This window comes from Chiloscyllium plagiosum, unplaced genomic scaffold (assembly GCF_037043375.1).
Source record: "Chiloscyllium plagiosum isolate Xiang-an unplaced genomic scaffold, Cpla_swu_hap1 HiC_scaffold_1, whole genome shotgun sequence".
In the NCBI taxonomy this organism is placed as follows: domain Eukaryota; kingdom Metazoa; phylum Chordata; class Chondrichthyes; order Orectolobiformes; family Hemiscylliidae; genus Chiloscyllium; species Chiloscyllium plagiosum.
In genome coordinates, this window is record NW_028270139.1 from 77,181,991 (window position 1) to 77,200,758 (window position 18,768).

The following is an 18,768-nucleotide window of genomic DNA, read 5'->3' on the forward strand; positions in this document are numbered from 1 at the left end:
TGGACTATAACCTGGTGTTGTGTGATTTTTAACTTTGTACACCCCAGTCCAACACCGGCATCTCCAAATTGTGACTTAAATTCCATGTAAGGGAAAATGGTGCTTGTGGATTGCAGCAGTGAATGCAATTCTGTTTTCCAAAAAGGTGACAGGGATAGACTAAGAAATGTCAACTTGTCTTATTTCTGTTATCAATAAACTAATAGGCGAGAGTGGGGTACTGGAAAAGCACAGCAGGTCAGGCAGCATTCAAGGAGCAGGAGAATCGACATTTTGGGCAAAAATCCTACATCAGGAATCCTGATGAAGGGCTCTTGTCCAAACCGTCAATTCTCCTGCTGCTTGGATGCTGCTTTACCTGCTGTGCTTTTCCAGTACCCCACTCTCGACTCTGATCTCCAGCATCTACAGTCCTCACTTTCTCCTAGTAAACTAATAGAGTCCATTCTATGCAATGAACTTACTAAGGAGTTGGAAAAAGCATGTATTAATAGAGCCAGTTAGCATTGACTTCTAAAGGCAGTTCCTCATTGACCATTCCTACAGAACTTTAAAAAAGTACAGAATGTGTAGATAAACTAAGCGGAGGCAATGTGGTTTATTTAGATTTTTTAAAAGATCCGGCACGGTGGCACAGTGGTTAGCACTGCTGCCTCAGAGACCCGGGTTCAATTCCCGCCTCAGGCAACTGTCTGTGTGGAGTTTGCACATTCTCCCTGTGTCTGTGTGGGTTTCCTCCGGTTGCTCTGGTTTCCTCCCACAGGTCAGGTGAATTGGCCATGCTAAATTGCCCGTAGCGTTAGGTGTAGGGGAATGGGTTTGGGTGGGTTGCACTTTGGTGGGTCAGTGTGGACTTGTTGGGCCGAAGGGCCTGTTTCCACACTGTAAGTAATCTAATCTAAAAAAAATGATAGAAGCGATCTGGAGCAAGGAGATGTTGGATTGAAATTCAGCAAATGTGGCCAGAAAAGTGTCAGAAAGCAAAAGGTGAGGATAACGAGAATCTTACCAGAACAGTAAGGTAAATAATATATCATCAGCTCTATTTTGGAGTTATTGTTATTTCTTAAAGATGGAGGAATAATATTATTGGAAATTAGGGAACAGTGCATTTAAGGGGAAGCTAAAAAATGTGAGGGAGAAACCAACAGAAGGATATGTAGATTGGATTAGGTGAAATCAGGTCATAGGAAGCTCATGTTAAAAGTAAGAAAAATGGCCTGTTTCAATATTGCAAAAATTGTATGCAACAAAATACATTAGAACAGATGACTAAAATATTGATCAAAGGGAAAGGCTTCAGGGAATATTGCACAGGATGGAAAAAAAGAAGAGGGCCAGAAAGCTAAAGGGAATTCCAGAGTGATTAATAGAATCGCAACAGTATGGAAGCAGGCCATTCAGCCCATCAAGTCCACATCAACCCTCCAAAGAGCGTCCCACTCAGATCCACTCTTGTAACTCTGCATTTCCCATGGCCAATCCACCTAACCTGCACATCTTTGGACGGTGGGAGGAAACGGTAGCACCCAGATTAAACCTATGCAAACATGAGTAGAATGTGCAAACTCCACACAGTTAGTTGGCTGAGGTTGGAATCAAGCCCAGGTCCCTGTCACTGTGAGGCAGCAATGCTAACCAATGAGCCACCATGTCATACTTAAAGGGCTCTGAAAGTGAGGGAAGCATATCATTGTGGAGTCATCAAAATCGGGGTGCTTATGAGGCCAGAGTTAGTGGAGCACAGAAAAGTCAGAGAGTTATGAGGCTGGAGGTACTTTACACACATAGGGAGGGGGGTTGAGGCTATGTAAGGATTTGAAAATTATTTAATATAGTGTAATATAATATTAAAATGCAAATAATTGATGGGTTATCTGAACTGCAATGAGCCGCTCATAAATCCATTAAAATTCACCATTAGCTTCATACACAATCTCTTTAAACACATTAATGACTACAACATCTTCCCTTGTCTCTCATTCCAATTTTAAATTGTACATTTGAGATATAATACCCACACTTTCATCTAGATTCCAATCGACCACAAGTCAGTTTTGTTCCCACACTACTCTGGTAAGTGTCTTCTGACAGATCTCTCAGACCTCTCACTTAATAAAATCAAATTCTACAGGCCATTCAATGTTCATTAATCACAAAGGTTAAACAAATAAAACTCTATTTTGTTCTTCCCTTAAGTGCCTTCTGACTTTCCTTTGCTATGTTAAACAGTCACCAATCCTCTCATGAGACCATAGGAAATTGGAACAGGAGTAGGTCAAGCCTGATCCAACCTTCCTCACGTTCTCTTTCCTGCTCTTTCTCCTTAATTCCCCGACTGATCAAGAATCTATCTACATGAGCTTAAGTATACACCAGGACTCTACCCCACAGCTCTGTGTCAAGAAGTTCCAAAGAGTCACATCTCTCTGAGAGACCAAATTCCACCTCATCTGAGTCTTAAATTGGCTCCTCTTTATTCTGAGACTATGTTCTCTGGTCCTAGACTCTCCTATGAGGAGAAGCATCCTCTCAGCATTTACCTTGTCAAGCCCCTTAAGAATCTTATATATTTCAATTAGATCACCATTCATTCATCTAAACTCCAGTGAGTAGACCGCCAGCCTATTTAGCCCCAGCTCATAAGACAATCCCTCCATACTGGGGATCATCCTAATGAACCTTCTCTGAACTGCCTTCAACAAAATGGTGTCTTTCCTTAAATAAGGGGACCAAAGCTGCTCACATTACTCCAGATATAGCCTCCGCAGAACCTTGTCGAGTTGCAGTAAGACTTCCCTACTCTTATACTCCAACCCCCTTGATATAAGGCCCAACATTCCATTCACCTTCCTGATTACCTGCTGCACCGTAGCTTTCTTTAGCTTTTCTTCATTCAAATAATACCCAGCTCTTTTGTTCTCCCTTCCAAAATGAACAACTTTATATTTTCCCATATTATATTCCATTTGCCAACCTACTTAACCAATCAATATCTCTATGCAAACTGTTTGTAAAATGTTTGTATCCGTCTCACAACCTGCCTTGTTTAGTGTTGTCTGAAAATTTGATTACAGTACATTCACTTCCTTCCTCCAAATCATTAAGATATATTGTAAACAGTTGTTTTCCCAGCACTGATCCCTTTAGAACCCACTGGTCACAGATCTCCAAGCTGAAAAAGAACCCATTATCCCCAGTCACTGTTTCCTGCCCAATAGCCAATTCTCTATACATGCCAATATACTAACTTCAACACCATGGGCTCTCATGACAATTTGTCATGAGGTACCTCATCAAATGTCTTCTGGAAGAAAAATCCAACACATCGACTGGTTCATCTCAATCCATTTTGGTTGAGACTTCCTCAAAAACTCTAATAAGTTAGTCAGACATGACTTCCCTTTCATGAAGCCATGCTGAGTGTCCTTGATTAGATTATGATTTTTCAAATGTTCTGCTTTTACTTCCTTAACAATTAATTCCAATACTTTTCCAACAATAGATTGGAAAATAATCGGCCTATAGTTACCCACTTTTGCCATCCTCCCTTTCTGAATAGGGGTATCACATTGGCAGTTTTCCAATCCTCTGGTACTTCTCCATAATCCAATGATGCATCTATTATCTTTGTAGATACTTCTTTTAGGATCCTAGGATGCAAGCTATTAGTGCCAGGGGCTTCTCTGCCTTTAGCCCAATTAGTTTGTCTCATACCACTTCTCTAGTGATGGTAATATTACTTAATTGCTCTCCTGCATTGTTTATTATTAATAGAATGTTCAAAGATTCTTCGACTGTAAATACTGATGTAAAGTATCTGTTTAATTTCTCTGCCACTTCCTTGTTCCCATCTCCGCAAATTAATTTTCTAATGGACATATATGCCCTCTGACCTTTCTCTTCTTTTTTATATATTTGAATTACACGAGACTGGAGGATGCAAAACTCCATCGTGTCCAATACCACTGTCTATGAATAGTGTACTATACCATGGGATCATCCAGAAGCATGTTAACAAATAAGTATTTATTTTCCTCTCCCTCTCCTGAAGCTTTTAATTCCTTCCTGAAATATAGTTTAATAGATGCAGGGGACTAGCTTTTAAGCATTCATCAAATTCAATGAAACAACTCATCAGATAGAGTGGATCGGTTGGAGAGACAGAAGTGATGAGGAATTTGCAACAGCAACAGTATGTGATAGATGGCAGTTATAGGAAGGGGGGAAAGTCTCAGATACAGTCACATAGATGGGTTAACTCCCGGAAGGGTGAGAGAGATCGGCACTTAGGGCAGGAGTCTTTTGTGGATATACCCATTTCAAACAAGTATGCTGTTTTAGAAAATGAAGGGGGTGATGGATTCTCAGGGGAGAACAGTCCCTTGTAGTGAGACTGGCTCTAATGCAACGAGGGGTACGTCGGCTTCCAAGAGATCAATTATGTTCAGGGATTCTGTAGTCCGAGGTACAGACAGACGTTTCAGTGGCGAGCAGAGAAAAAGCAGAATGGTGTGTTGTTTCCCTGGTGGCAGGATCAAGGATGTCTCAGAGAGGGTGCAGAATGTTCTCATGGGGGAGAGGGGCCAGCAGAAGATCATTGTCCACATTGGAACCAACGATATAGGAAGGGAAAAGGTTGAGATTCTGAAGGGAGATTACAGAGAGTTAGGCAGAAATTTAAAAAGGAGGTCCTCAAGGATAGTAATATCTGGATTACTCCCAATGCCAAGAGCTAGTGAGGGCAGGAATAGGAGGAGAGAACAGATGAATTCATGGCTGAGGAGCTGGTTTATGGGAGAAGGATTCACATTTTTGGATCATTGGAATCTCTTTTGGGGTAGAAGTAACCTGTACAAGAAGGACGGATTGCACCTAAATTGGAAGGGGACTAATATACTGGCAGGGAAATTTGCTAGAACTGCTTTGGAGGATTTAAACTAGTAAGGTGGGACGGTGGGACCCAGGAAGATAGTGAGGAAAGAGATCGATCAGCTGAGAACAGAAGTGAGTCAAACAGTCAGGGCAGGAAGGGACAAGGTAGGACTAATAAATTAAACTGCATTTATTTCAATGCAAGGGGCATAACAGGGAAGGCAGATGAACTCAGGGCATGGTTAGGAACATGGGACTGGGATATCATAGCAATTACAGAAACATGGCTCAGGGATTGGCAGGACTGGCAACTTAATGTTCCAGAATACAAATGCTACAGGAAGGATAGAAAGGGAGGCAAGAGAGGAGGGGGAGTGGCATTTTTGATAAGGATGGCATTACAGCTGTGCTGAGGGAGGATATTCCTGGAAATGCATCCAGGGAAGTTATTTGGGTGGAACTGAGAAATAAGAAAGGGATGATCACCTTATTGGGATTGTATTATAGACCCCCTAACAATCAGAGGGAAATTGAGAAACAAACTTGCAAGGAGATCTCAGCTATCTGTAAGAATAATAGGGTAGTTATGGTCGGGGATTTTAACTTTCCAAACCTCGATTGGGACTGTCATAGTGTTAAAGGTTTAGATGGAGAGGAATTTCTTAAGTGTGTACAAGACAATTTTCTGATTCAGTATGTGGATGTACCTACTAGAGAAGGTGCAAAACTTGACCTACTCTTGGGAAATAAGGCAGGGCAGGTGACTGAGGTGTCAGTGGGGGAGCACTTTGGGGCCAGTGACCATAATTCTATTTGTTTTAAAATAGCGATGGAAAAGGATAGACCAGATCTAAAAGTGGAAGTCCTAAATTGGAGAAAGGCCACTTTTGACGATATCAGGCAAGAACTTTCGAAAGCTGATTGGAGGCAGATGTTCACAGGTAAAGGGAAGGCTGGAAAATGGGAAGCCTTCAGAAATGAGATAACAAGAATCCAGAGAAAGTACATTCCTGTTAGGGTGAAAGGGAAGGCTGGTATGTATAGGGAATGCTGAATGACTAAAGAAATTGAGGGATTGGTTCCGAAAAAGAAGGAAGTATATGTCAGGTATAGACAGGATAGATCGAGTGAATCCTTAGAAGTGTATAAAGGCAGTAGGAGTACACTTAAGAGGGAAATCAGGAGGGCAAAACGGGGACATGACATAGCGTTGGCAAATAGAATTAAAGAGAATCCAAAGGGTTTTTACAAATATATTAAGGACAAAAGGGTAACTAGGGAGAGAATAGGGCCCCTCAAAGATCAGCAAGGCGGCCTTTGTGTGGAGCCACAGAAGATGGGGGAGATACTAAATGAATATTTTGCATCAGTATTTACTGTGGAAAAGGATATGGAAGATATAGACTGTAGGGAAATAGATGGTGACATCTTGCAAAATATCCAGATTACAGAGGAGGAAGTGCTGGATGTCTTGAGACAGTTAAAGGTGGATAAATCCCCAGGACCTGATCAGGTGTACCCGAGAGCTCTGTGGGAAGCTAGAGAAGTGATTGCTGGCCCTCTTGTTGAGATATTTGTATCATCGATAGTCACAGGTGAGGTGCCGGAAGATCGGAGGTTGGCAAACGTGGTGCCACTGTTTAAGAAGGGCAGTAAAGACAAGCCAGGGAACTATAGATTGGTGAGCCTGACCTTGGTGGTGGGCAAGTTGTTGGAGGGAATCCTGACGGAGAGGATTTACATGTATTTGGAAAGACAAGGACTGATTCAGGATAGTCAGCATGGCTTTGTGCGTGGGAAATCATGTCTCACAAACTTGATTGAGTTTTTTGAAGAAGTAACAAAGAAGATTGATGAGGGCAGAGCAGTAGATGTGATCTATATGGACTTCAGTAAGGCATTCGACAAGGTTCCCCAAGGGAGACTGATTAGCAAGGTTAGATCTCATGGAATATAGGGAGAACTAGCCATTTGGATATAGAACTGGCTCAAAGGTGGTGGTGGAGGGGTGTTTTTCAGACTGGAGGCCTGTGACCAGTGGAGTGCCACAAGGATCAGTGCTGGGCCCTCTACTTTTTGTCATTCACATAAATGATTTGGATGCAAGCATAAGAGGTACAGTTATTAAGTTTGCAGATGACACCAAAATTGGAGGTGTAGTGGACAACGAAGAGGGTTACCTCAGATTACAACAGGATCTGGACCAGATGGGCCAATGGGCTGAGAAGTGGCAGATGGAGTTTAATTCAGATAAATACGAGGTGCTGCATTTTGGGAAAGCAAATCTTAGCAGGACTTATACACTTAATGGTAAGGTGCTAGGGAGTGTTGCTGAACAAAGAGACCTTGGAGTGCAGGTTCATAGCTCCTTGAAAGTGGAGTCGCAGGAGATAGGATAGTGAAGATATTGGTCAGGGTATTGAGTACAGGATTTGGGGAGTCATGTTGCGGCTGTACAGGACATTGGTTAGGCCACTGTTGGAATATTGCGTGCAATTCTGGTCTCCTTCATATTGGAAAAATGTTGTGAAACTTGAAAGGGTTCAGAAAAGATTTACAAGGGTGTTGCCAGGGTTGGAGGATCTGAGCTACAGGGAGAGGCTGAACAGGCTGAGGCTGTTTTCCCTGGAGTGTCGGAGGTTGAGGGGTGACCTTGTAGAGGTTTACAAAATTATGAGGGGCATGGATAGGGTAAATAGACAAAGTCTTTTCCATGGGGTCGGGGAGTCCAGAACTAGAGGGCATAGGTTTAGGGTGAAAGGGGAAAGATATAAAAGAGACCTAAGGGGCAACATTTTTACGTAGACCGTGGTACATGTATGGAATGAGCTGCCAGAGGATGTGGTGGAGGCTAGTACAATTGCAACATTTAAGAGGCATTTGGATGGGTATATGAATAGGAAGGGTTTGGAGGGATATGGGCCGGGTGCTGGCAGGTGGGACTAGATTGGGTTGGGATATCTGGTCAGCATGGACAGGTTGGACCGAAGGGTCTGATTCCATGCTGTACATCTCTCTGACTCTATGACTCTATAAAGCATCCGAGTAGACTGTGACCCCATGCTACTTTGATATCTATATGCAGTTACTGCAGAGATCACTGAATATGAACGAGGAGGGGAAACTAATTTAGCCTGATGGGCACAGTTACTCTGCATCCTAGCCTTCAGTGAACTTTCTGGAATACTATTTTTGCTGGTGTAATTGCCATGCAATTGTACCTCTCACTACTGTTGTCCTGTCGAGATCAGTTCATTCTTGACAGACTAAGGATCAATGTTCCTGTCAGATATAGCTCAGTTACACAACATATCAGCCAGTAAACAGAGGAAACTCCAACATAACCTTACCAACCATTTATGCACAAAGCCTCTTACTCTGTGGTGATCCTCCTGCGAGTTTTTTTTCCACTTCCATCAAGCTTAAGTCCTTCCGTCCTCCAGAGATTTTCTTTTGTTGTGGACACTGAGACAGGTCACTTCTATGCTGACCCATTTTGAGATTTGTCACGACATTACAACGGCCCTGATAAAACAAAAGCAGCATACTGATAAACGATGGCAATACAAAATGTTGCACCTATCAGTACCAGAAGAACTGATGTATAAAATAAATCATTCTCATTATAAAGATATTCATGTGCTTACATTTCATGTGTCCAATAATTTTCTTGCCCTTCTTATCATTTTTAACAGTGAATTCATGTTTTTAACATAAACTCATGTACCAGATTTCTAAAATAACACTGGGTGAATTAAACCTGCTTGGCTTTTTAGTCCTATGTTCGTCTTTGAAGTAGTGCATGGGCTTAGAATCGTATTCCTTACCTAGCTAGCTGAAAGGTGAAAAGAAAAAGCTAAAGTCTGGTAATGTTGAGTCCTGAACTCTCTGGTTCACCCTTTTGAATGTATAGTAGCCATCCACCACTGAGAATGCGGTGCCTACTCACAGCACTCAGTATACAGTACTGAGAGTTTTGAGATTTTTTTTTCTCAGTATGACTTTGGAACTCCCAGTCCCAGGAAGCAGTGGAAGTGGAGTGATTAAATATTTTTAAGGTAGAGGTAGATATATCATTATTAGGCAAAAGGATCAAAGGCTATCAGGGAGAGATGAGAATTTGAAACACCAACAGATCATTATGATCTTATTGAACAGTGGAACAGATTTGAAGGGTCCACTGGTCTATTTCAGCTCCTATTTTGTATGTTTTAAATATTTTGTATCTTACACTACATTTCACATTCAAAACTACTGTTTTTTACTATTCTTCTAGAGTAGAGTCATAGAGATGTACAGCATGGAAACCGTCCCTTCAGTTCAACTCGTCCATGCCGACCAGATATCCTAACCTAATCTCGTCCCATTTGCCAGCACTTGGTCCATATCCCTCTAAACCCTTCCTATTCATATACCCATCCAGATGCCTTTTAAATGCTATAATTGTACCAGTCTCCACCACTTTCTCTGGCAGCTCATTCCATTCATGCAGCACCCTCTGTGTGAAAAAACTGACTCTTAGGTCCCTTTTATATCTTTCCCCTCTCACCCTAAACCTATGCCCTCTAGTTCTGGACTCCCCCACCCCAGGGAAAAGAACTTGTCTATTTATCTTAGCCATGCCCTTCATGGTTTTATAATCCTCAGCCTCTGATGCTCTAGATTTGATTCTCAATATCATTGTTCTACCTATAAATGATAGTTCATAATTTGAAAATTCAAAGATTTAACAAATTCTGTCTTTCAAAAAGTAACTCTTGAGATTACAATGTGAATAAGTTCCTTTACCTTTCAATCTGTGTGAATTATATTTTCAGGAAAGACAGACGATACAAATACAGCTTTACTCCATAATGCTTCAGTCACATTTTCTGATTTTCTGTGTAATTAATAAATCTTTCATTTCAATCTTTCACTTTGATTTTCCTATGATTTTTCTCATGTAAATTCTGTTCTGTTCCCTGACTATGTTCCAATGTGTCTCAGACTCTTTTTATGTAATCTATAACTGATGTGTTTTGAATTATTTACAGTGAAAAGTTCTGATTTTTGTTCAGTACAGGCAGATCATACCATATAAAGTGCATTAGAGCGAAGTGTGAAGAATACAATGTTATGGCTGCAGATAAGGTGGACAAAGAGTGAGATTAACATTCAATTTAAGTATGGTGACCTGTATGTCACTATTGCTGTTGCACTGCACAACAGATGATGCTTCTCCAACCCCTGCTGCTGGTATATTAGGAAACAATTTAAAATCGTTATGACCATTTGAATAAGCACAGATATGAAAAGTAGAAAAGTTCAGTCCTCATTTACAAATGCAGTGTTCCCCCAACAAGGTCTTTGTATTGATGTAATGCACTTGGAATGAATGCAGCCTCATCTCAATATTGACATAGTACTATCGCACCTGTTCTGGACTTACTACCCAGTTCCAAAAACAGTTAAAACAATGTGATAAATTGTGATAAAACAACATAATAATCAGACAAAACAATGTGATTAACCTTGCCCTATTTTGGTTGTCATTTTCACTAAGTTTCATGTATGATTTTTCTCACCAAGGATGAGCAGTTTTCTTTCATGCAATTGTCCCAATAATTACATACCTTACCTTGTCTGATGCTAGCCCAATTCTCCCACTCAGCATAGGCAGAGGTTCTCATCACTGCCTGAATATCCCAAAATAGATTGACATTCCTGGTGCCACCATTATCTTAACAATGCGCTTGGTGCACCTCAGCAAGTGCTGGCATTCTGCTATCATACACGATTGTGTAGTGATTGTAATGGGGTCAGTCAAGTGGACCTCTCAGAATACGAGTTCCCTGACTAGGGCTATTAATCTGGTCCAATGAGGGAGTCCTGGTTGACAGTTATAAACAGGAGTGAAAGACATTCTGATAGTCTGAGAGCTGGCTTCGAGGGAGCTGGATCAGCATCAAAGACTTTCCACATGTAAATAAAAGTGACTTAATGATGGGATACTGATCTCTGTGAAGTTATTTCAGGAGGAACACTCAACAGTGCAGCAAGAGGATGATCAGAATACACTCCTGTGTTGCACACTCACTCTTTCCTTGTTGCAGCACCACCTCTCACAAATTTCATGCTCTATAATTAGATTAAGGGAGAACTGAGTGAGGTGGAAGTGGGTGGCACAGCTTCCCTCATATGTTCCTATCCAACCTAACCATCCACAACAGTAATCCTGCATGCACTCTGCATTGCCTAGTGACTGACTTGAAACACCTTGTCACCTATTGTCCACACCTAACAGCTGTGCACCCACTTCCACCTCACTCAGTTCTCCCTTTATCTAATTATAGGACTAAATGGCCATAAATAGAGCCAGAACAGGTACTTGAGTGCCCAATATTCCGCTCCTCATCCACTATAAGGAGAGAATTTTAGTCTTGCTGGCAAGGGTTAGGGCTGGCCCTGCAGAGATGTACAATATCGATAGCTGGATTCAAGTTAGGAGCACCTGCTGGTGAGCATTCCACTGGCACATCTCTGAAAGTTGGTCCAGAAAGAAACTCTATGAAGAGGTTGGTAATCAGGGGCTGCATTACAAAAAGCACAAGCAGACTCAGGGGCAGCAGGCAGTGCTGAGGGCACTGGACATCCTGAGATAGTGGCTGCAGGACTGTAGCAAAGGCATTGATTCACTGCTACCTCAGGCATGTGAGTGTTTAGCTGTCTCCATGGATATATTGACAACTGCCATGGGGAGCCAAGTCCAGCAATTTCAGTACCGGTTGGATATGTAGACAACAAGGTGACAGGGAACAAGGAATCCTGACCTCACTCCAGGTGCCCTTTACTCACAAGCAGACAGGACAATGTCAGTACAGATCCAGCCAGAGAAGGAACCACATACACACCCTTCAGATCTCTCCTCTCAGGGCAGTTCAGAGGTAGTCAGGCCTTCAACCTGCTTACCACCCTCATCCCTGCAAGAGTCCAAGCCAAGAGAGTTCACTTGCCTCTGGCAAGGACACACACAGTATGCCTTCTAAGTACCAATATCCCTGGAGTCATAGCTCCAAGGCCAACAGACTGCACTGTCAGGCAGGCTCCCTTCACCCTGACCGCAGAACCTGGGACAGCACTGAGACATAGTGGGACAGGCAGAAAGAAGACAATGTTTAGAGGGGACATGCAAGTGTCACTGTGTCACCAAATTCTGATTAATTTCTTACATTTGTAAATATATATTCATTCCTGACTACCATCTGTTCGTACAAGTCACTATGTAGCCAAAAATGTACCTGGAATGTACTGAAGCATTCTTATCCTGAGACAATGTTCCATGGACCGAGGTGCAAAGTCAGTAACAGCTACTCCCTGACTAGGCAATGTGTGACTCACAGACGCCCGTAAATTCAACAACTCAGCTCCAACTCTCCAAGGGCATTAATATTGTGAATGCACCACAGGCATCCCCAGTCAAGGGGGTTAGCCATTCTCCTTTCTCAAGCGATGACGAGTGTTTGGTGCAAGGGATTGTACTGCGCACAGTCAGCTAATGTTTAGATTAGATTACTTACAGCGTGGAAACAGGCCCTTCGGCCCAACAAGTCCACACCGACCCGCCACCCACCCCGACCCATTCCCCTACATTTACCCCTTCACCTAACACTACGGGCAATTTAGCATGGCCAATTCACCTGACCTGCACATTTTTGGACTGTGGGAGGAAACCAGAGCACCCAGAGGAAACCCATGCAGACACGGGGAAAAAGTGCAAACTCCTCACAGTCAGTCACCTGAGGCGGGAGTTGAACCCGGGTCTCTGGCACTGTGAGACAGCAGTGCTAACCACTGCGCCACCGTGCCGCCCATGTTTAGGAGCACAAGAAATGCTGAGCTTCCAAGTGTATTTCACCTTCACCGTACCGGGTGTCCTTTTGGTTTGATTTATTGTCACATGTACTTAAGTACAGTGAAAAGCTTGGTTTGCAAGCATTACAGGCAGATCATAGTAAGCAAGGACATACAGGTCATAGGATGCTTGGACAGAGTGAAGCACATAGGTTACACTGCACAGGAGGTGTGTGAAGCAAGAACAACATTAACAAGATCGATATTATTTGAAGTTGGAGAGTCTATCCATCAGTTTAATAACAACAGGGAAGAAGCTGTTCTTCAACCTGTTGGTGTTTGTGTTCAAGCTTCTGTATCTTCACCTGACGGAAGAGGTTGTAGGAGAGCATTACCAGGATTGGCAGCCTTTCCATGGCAACAAGAAGTGTAAATGGAGTCCATGGATGGGAGGTTGACTTCCGTGATGACCTGGGCTCAGCACACAGCATTTTGTAATTTCTTACAGTCTTGGGCAGAGCAGTTGCTGTACCAGGCAATTATGCACCTGGATAGTATGTTCTCTATGGTGCAGCTGTGAAATTGGTGAATGCCAAATTTCCTGAGCTGCCTGAGGAAGAGGAGGCGTTGTTGTGCCACCTTGACTGTCGCATCTACGTGGGAAGTCCAGGACAGGTTGTTGATTGTCATCACTCCTAGGATCTTGAAGCTCTCCACCTCCACTCCATTGAGATAGATGCGGATGTGTTCTCCTCCTTTCTTTCTGAAGTCAATGTTCAGTTCTTTAGTTTTGCTGACATTGAGTGAGAGGCTGTTACAACTGCAGTACAACACCAAGCCCTCTATCGCCTTTCCATATTCTGACTCATTGTTGTTTGGTAACTGTCCTACCACGGTCATGTCATCAGCAAACTTGTAAATAGCATTTGTTCAGAATTTGGCTACACAGTCATTGGTGTCCAGGGAGTACAGTAGGGGGCTGAGAACGCATCCTTGGGGAGCTCCAGTGTTGAGGTTATTGTGGAGGAGTTTTCCTTCTTCACTGATTACAGTCTACGGGTCGGAAGCCTTCCACATCAAATCTTCACCTCCTCACCCACCTTGTCTATATCTGAGTCCACATCCCACTATTCTCACTCCCCAGTCTCAGGCACATGAGGGTAACATCCTGTAGCTCACCGTACATTCCTCTGACGCTCAGCCAAGTATCCAAGGTGCTGCTCTCTGATGACTACACCCCCTCTCTGACCCGTTACCCTTCCATACTCCATCATCATCCTTCAGTTATGGAGTAAGTTGCTCCCCTTCACAATTGTAATACCTTCTGCATCCCAGGATTCTGCCTCCACTTCCCACCATCAACTTCCCTCTCACAGCACCGGCCTCCTGATAATCCCGTTCCTTACAGACTTTTGGCATATAGAGCCCCTGCCTAGATGACCATGGCCCAACCTCTTGAGCAGCTTCGCCAGAACGATGAATGACCAGAGCCCTGGCTGATGCCTGTGCTGCTCCATGTGTTCCCATGACTCACCAGACTGGCTGCAGTGGCCACACAGCACTGACCATCACCACCATGGTATTGTAGTACTGAAGAATTCAATGTGCTTTTATTATAACTCCTAATGTTTACAGATGTACATTATAATCACAGGCACACATGTGTCTGGGCTCAAGCTAAGCAATTCAAACATAATGCAACACACTTCCCTCTTGTGTTGCAAGAGGACCCACTAAAATGGAGGCTGAGACCTTGATCCCATTCGGTCACGTGCAATGACATGGTAATTACATCATGAGCATGCTCCTTAAAGATACATTGCGCATCTGCTGCAAGACAGAGCACAGCAAATAGGTGTTTGTTTCGGTGAGACTTCAGAACAGGAACATCAACAGTACACCATCTGATTCAAAGCACTTGTAGGTAACAGAGCTGTGCTCTGCAAGCTGCTACTCCACACTGAAGAATTCTTGAACAGCACAGCACCACCTCTGCTGAGTGCTGTTTTCTATTCCTTACTTGATACCTCTGACTTAAAAAAAGGACTATATAATTTATGTAGAATGAAAGCAGTGCAAAAAGAGAAAAGCTTTCTATAGTCAAAGGTCCCTCTTACCCCAATTCTACCCTCTTCCACCCTATTCCACCTAGCATGATGTAAAAGTTTGAACACAAGTACCAACAGATTAAACAACAGTTTCCTCCCCACTGTTATCAAACTTATGAGTGGACCTCTGATAAATTAGAGTTGATCTCTCTCTGCACCTTCTCTGTCGCTGTAACACTATTCTGCATTCTGTTTTATTACCCTGGTATACTTATGTAAGGTACGATTTATCCGGTTAGCACACAATACAATACTTTTCACTGTCTCTTGATACATGTGACAATAATAAATCAAATCAAATCAAATATATCATATATAACATGTGAAATGGTATCTCCCAGTGACATCATTTGTTTTCAGACTAGGTTTGTGCCACAATCCATCATCCCTACAAGAAATATGGCTCTATGACTCCATAGATGTATGCAGGGTCGGAAAGGATACTTCCCCTGCACTTATTTGTGACACAATCCAATGTATTCCCCATTTGCAGCCAGATGTGAGCTGACTGATTGATTGTGTTAACTGAGTGTTGTCTTTCCACTCAGGTCTCACACCGGTTTTCTACGGATGCCTCAGTTAAAGCTATCCTTCATTCTCCAGGCAATGTCTTCAGGACTTAGTAAACCATTGGCAGTAAAGGCAGCAGTGTTTGCAAACTTCTTTTCCTCTCCCAAAATAACCCTGATAAACGATGAGCTATACACTTTCAAGAGGGCTGCCTCACTGGATCTGTGTTCCTCGGTCAATTGTTCTATTGGACCAGGCTCTCTGGAAAATATTTTCTTGTACAAGAAAACTACTCAGATTAGAAGGAGGCTCTTTCATTGCAAAATTCATTCAGAACAGTCCCACACAAGTCAAACACAAGTGAATCTGCGCTACAGGATAATACAACCTTTTGGACTGACTCAAGTTAAGGCTGTCAAATATTAGGGCTCACACATTTCTCTCAATTTGCAATGTGATTACTTATTAAAAATTTGATTAAGTTAAAGGTATTTTTTAAAATGATATAGTAACAAAGGATTGACATTCATTGTCACCTTTTGGCATCCATCTTCCCAAGTGCCCATTATGAACTGATTCAGCTTACAAGTGCCTCACTTCAAACTTTTAATGCAAGCGTTTAATTGCTTGGACCGAAATAAACTCAAGTTCTAGTGAGAATATGTAATTAAATGAAAAAGTTCTTTTGCTTGATGTGACATTGCAGACAAGAAGAAATTATGTGGCAAGCTTGTGAAAAAGAATGTACTTACTGATTTGACAACGACTATAAAAGAAGACCTGGAACTTTTTGGAATGACTGCTGTTCCTGACCTGTGAAAGAACCAGAAAAGTTGTTTCACAGACTGTGCAGAAATAATGATTTAAGACTAATTTTCAAATGGTCTACACGTGAAATTGTTGCTGGTGACTGTTGCCTCTCTAATTGCAGCTCTGAGAAAACAAATCACCCCAATGTAAAGCAATTGTAACACTTCTACATTAGCGCATCACACTGTCAAATTGTTAACTGTTTCATACTCCTTTTCTTCCAAGAGGTACTCGCTCATACAAAAGAGTTATTTACCCCACTTAGGTTGAGTGCTACACTTATAATAAATAATTTTAAAATAAAAAGAAAATTGCTGTAAAAATGTTGCTTTGCCTTGTTATATTATCCTTTATTGTAAATGTTCATATTGAGCCAAAGATTTTTACAGCTGAAAGATTGATGTCTATTGATCTCACCCTGACATCAGCAGAATCAGATGCAACGCAAAAGGGGAAAGTTGTCTATAATGTATAGGTATAGTGTATATAATTATATCTGTCAGTAACTTTATGCATTTTTAGACTAGATTTGTAATACAATCTGGGCAGAATTGGGTACTACAGATGCTGGAGATTAGAGTCAGGATTAGAGTTGTGCTGGAAAAGCATAGCAGGTCAGGCAGCATCCGAGGAGCAGGAAAATCGAAGTTTTGGGCAAAAGCCTGATTGGCTTTTGCCTGAAATGTTGATTTTCCTGCTCCTCAGATGCTGCCTGACCTGCTGTGCTTTTCCAGCATCACTCTAATCTTGTATCACAATCTGTCAACCCTACAAGAAATATGTGCAGGGTAGGAAAGCACACTTCCCCTGCCTTATTCCTGACATTAAACAATGTATTCCCCATTTGCACCCAAAAAAAGTGCTGACTGATTGATTGCATTGACTTAGTAATGTCCTTCCATTCAGTTCTCACACTCAGACTTCCAATCACATGATGTGTTTTATAGCCTGAGCATGGTCCGAAGCAATTTACAAGGAGAAGGTAAGGACTGCAGATGCTGGAAATCAGAGTTAAGAGTGTGGTGCTGGAAAAGCACAGCCAGTTAGGCAGTATCCGATGAGGAGGAGAAGCAACGTTTTGGGCATAAGCCCTGCATTAGGAATTTACAGCCAACAGGGTATTTTTGAAATGCAGTCACTGTTGTAATGAAGCAAACACAGCAAGGTCCCAGAAACAGCAAAGTGATAATGACCAGTTCATCTGTTTGGTGATGTTGATTGAGGGATATATATTGTCCAAGATAGTCACTGTTTAGATTCCACTTGAAGAACAGTCATTTGGGTGAGGTAAACAGAAAGGTGGTGCTGTCCAAGGTCCCATCCCAGCATCACAATGTCAATAGGAAAAATATACGATAACATTCAAAAGAAGAGAGGTGTCATTCACTTCATCTTATAATCATGATTATTGACTATTAAGAACACTCAGGTCCTTTTTTTTTAAACTAGAATTCACTTTGATTCAATTGAATGCCAAAATAACAATTTACTATTCCAATCACAGAGGCTCAATTGGGACTCTTGATAATGATATAAAACAGGCAATGCCAATTCAACTTTCCTGATATAGCCTTCCCAATCTCAACTTCAAGTGAAATATATTCAGAATTAACCTATAAAATTGAAGAACTGCATTCACATGCAGTCCAGTGATCCTTGTCGGAAAATATCAAATGTCAAAATGGATGTCAAGGTGGTGGAACGATATGGTATTACCCACTGTCCAATGTCACACTAGGGATAACTGTATGAGTGAGATATTGAAGAGTTAACATCATGCAGGAAAACCCAGAAAGAAAGAATAATATCCCGAATAAGGAAGGTGAAGAAAAGAAATAACCTTGGAATTCCATTTAATTGCTTATTTATCTAATGACATTCCTGTGCAATAATCCATAAACATCTTACAATAAATTGCAAAGTTACATTCACACTGATTTTAAGAAAGAGTTTTGCCTTATATTACGAGAAAGTGGCAAATGAACTTTCAACCTGTAATATCGTAGCAAGGAGCTGTAAGAAAGCAGCGTCAGCTTTTCCGCATTCCAGGGTGTGAATATGGGAAGCGACCTGCCAGAAACATAAACAGTAATAGAATATAATTGAAGATTGCTCTTTATATAGGAGCAACATTTTTAGATGTTAAGAATATACTGTCGAGAACCCAAGTTTTCTGCTTACATTGATTGTACTGGAATTATCTCTGGCTACTTCTGCATTCTTGTATTCATTTACCATTGTGATAGAAATTATCCAGATTATAGCAGAATCCACTTTTAAAATTGTATATCTGAACCCTACACTCGAGTCTCAACAGTTGGAGTCTTTATATTCCTAACACAACAAATATTGACCAAATTTAAACGAGAGCATTCTAATCATAATACATATGAGCTGTTAATAAGACCATAAAAAATAGAAACGGCAGTAGACCATTCAGCCCATCTAACCTGTTGCACCATTCAATAGGATTATAGCTGATTCGACACACCTCACACCCCCTCTTGGGGGGTTGGTGGGTGGGTGTTAAGTCTGGGGTTTTCAGACATGCCTGGTGGGAGGTGGATCAGGTCCGAAGCAAGTCAAGAATGGTGAATCGGGTCTGGTGGTGGTAGCAGTAGGGTGGGGCCAGGGA

At 41.9% G+C, this 18,768-nt stretch overlaps 1 protein-coding gene across 1 annotated transcript in view; it reads right to left on the bottom strand.

Annotated features, from left to right (window-relative positions):
- The window catches only part of LOC148152146 (uncharacterized), a 173,984-nt gene that overhangs the window by 73,600 nt on the left and 81,616 nt on the right, over window positions 1–18,768 (bottom strand). The window contains exons 9-11 of the mRNA XM_087991054.1: window positions 18,126–18,203; window positions 16,076–16,136; window positions 8,253–8,400 (exon numbers count right to left, since the gene is read on the bottom strand). Coding sequence (XP_087847180.1) covers window positions 8,253–8,400; window positions 16,076–16,136; window positions 18,126–18,203 — 287 coding nt within the window. The remainder of the gene's footprint in view (window positions 1–8,252; window positions 8,401–16,075; window positions 16,137–18,125; window positions 18,204–18,768) is intronic.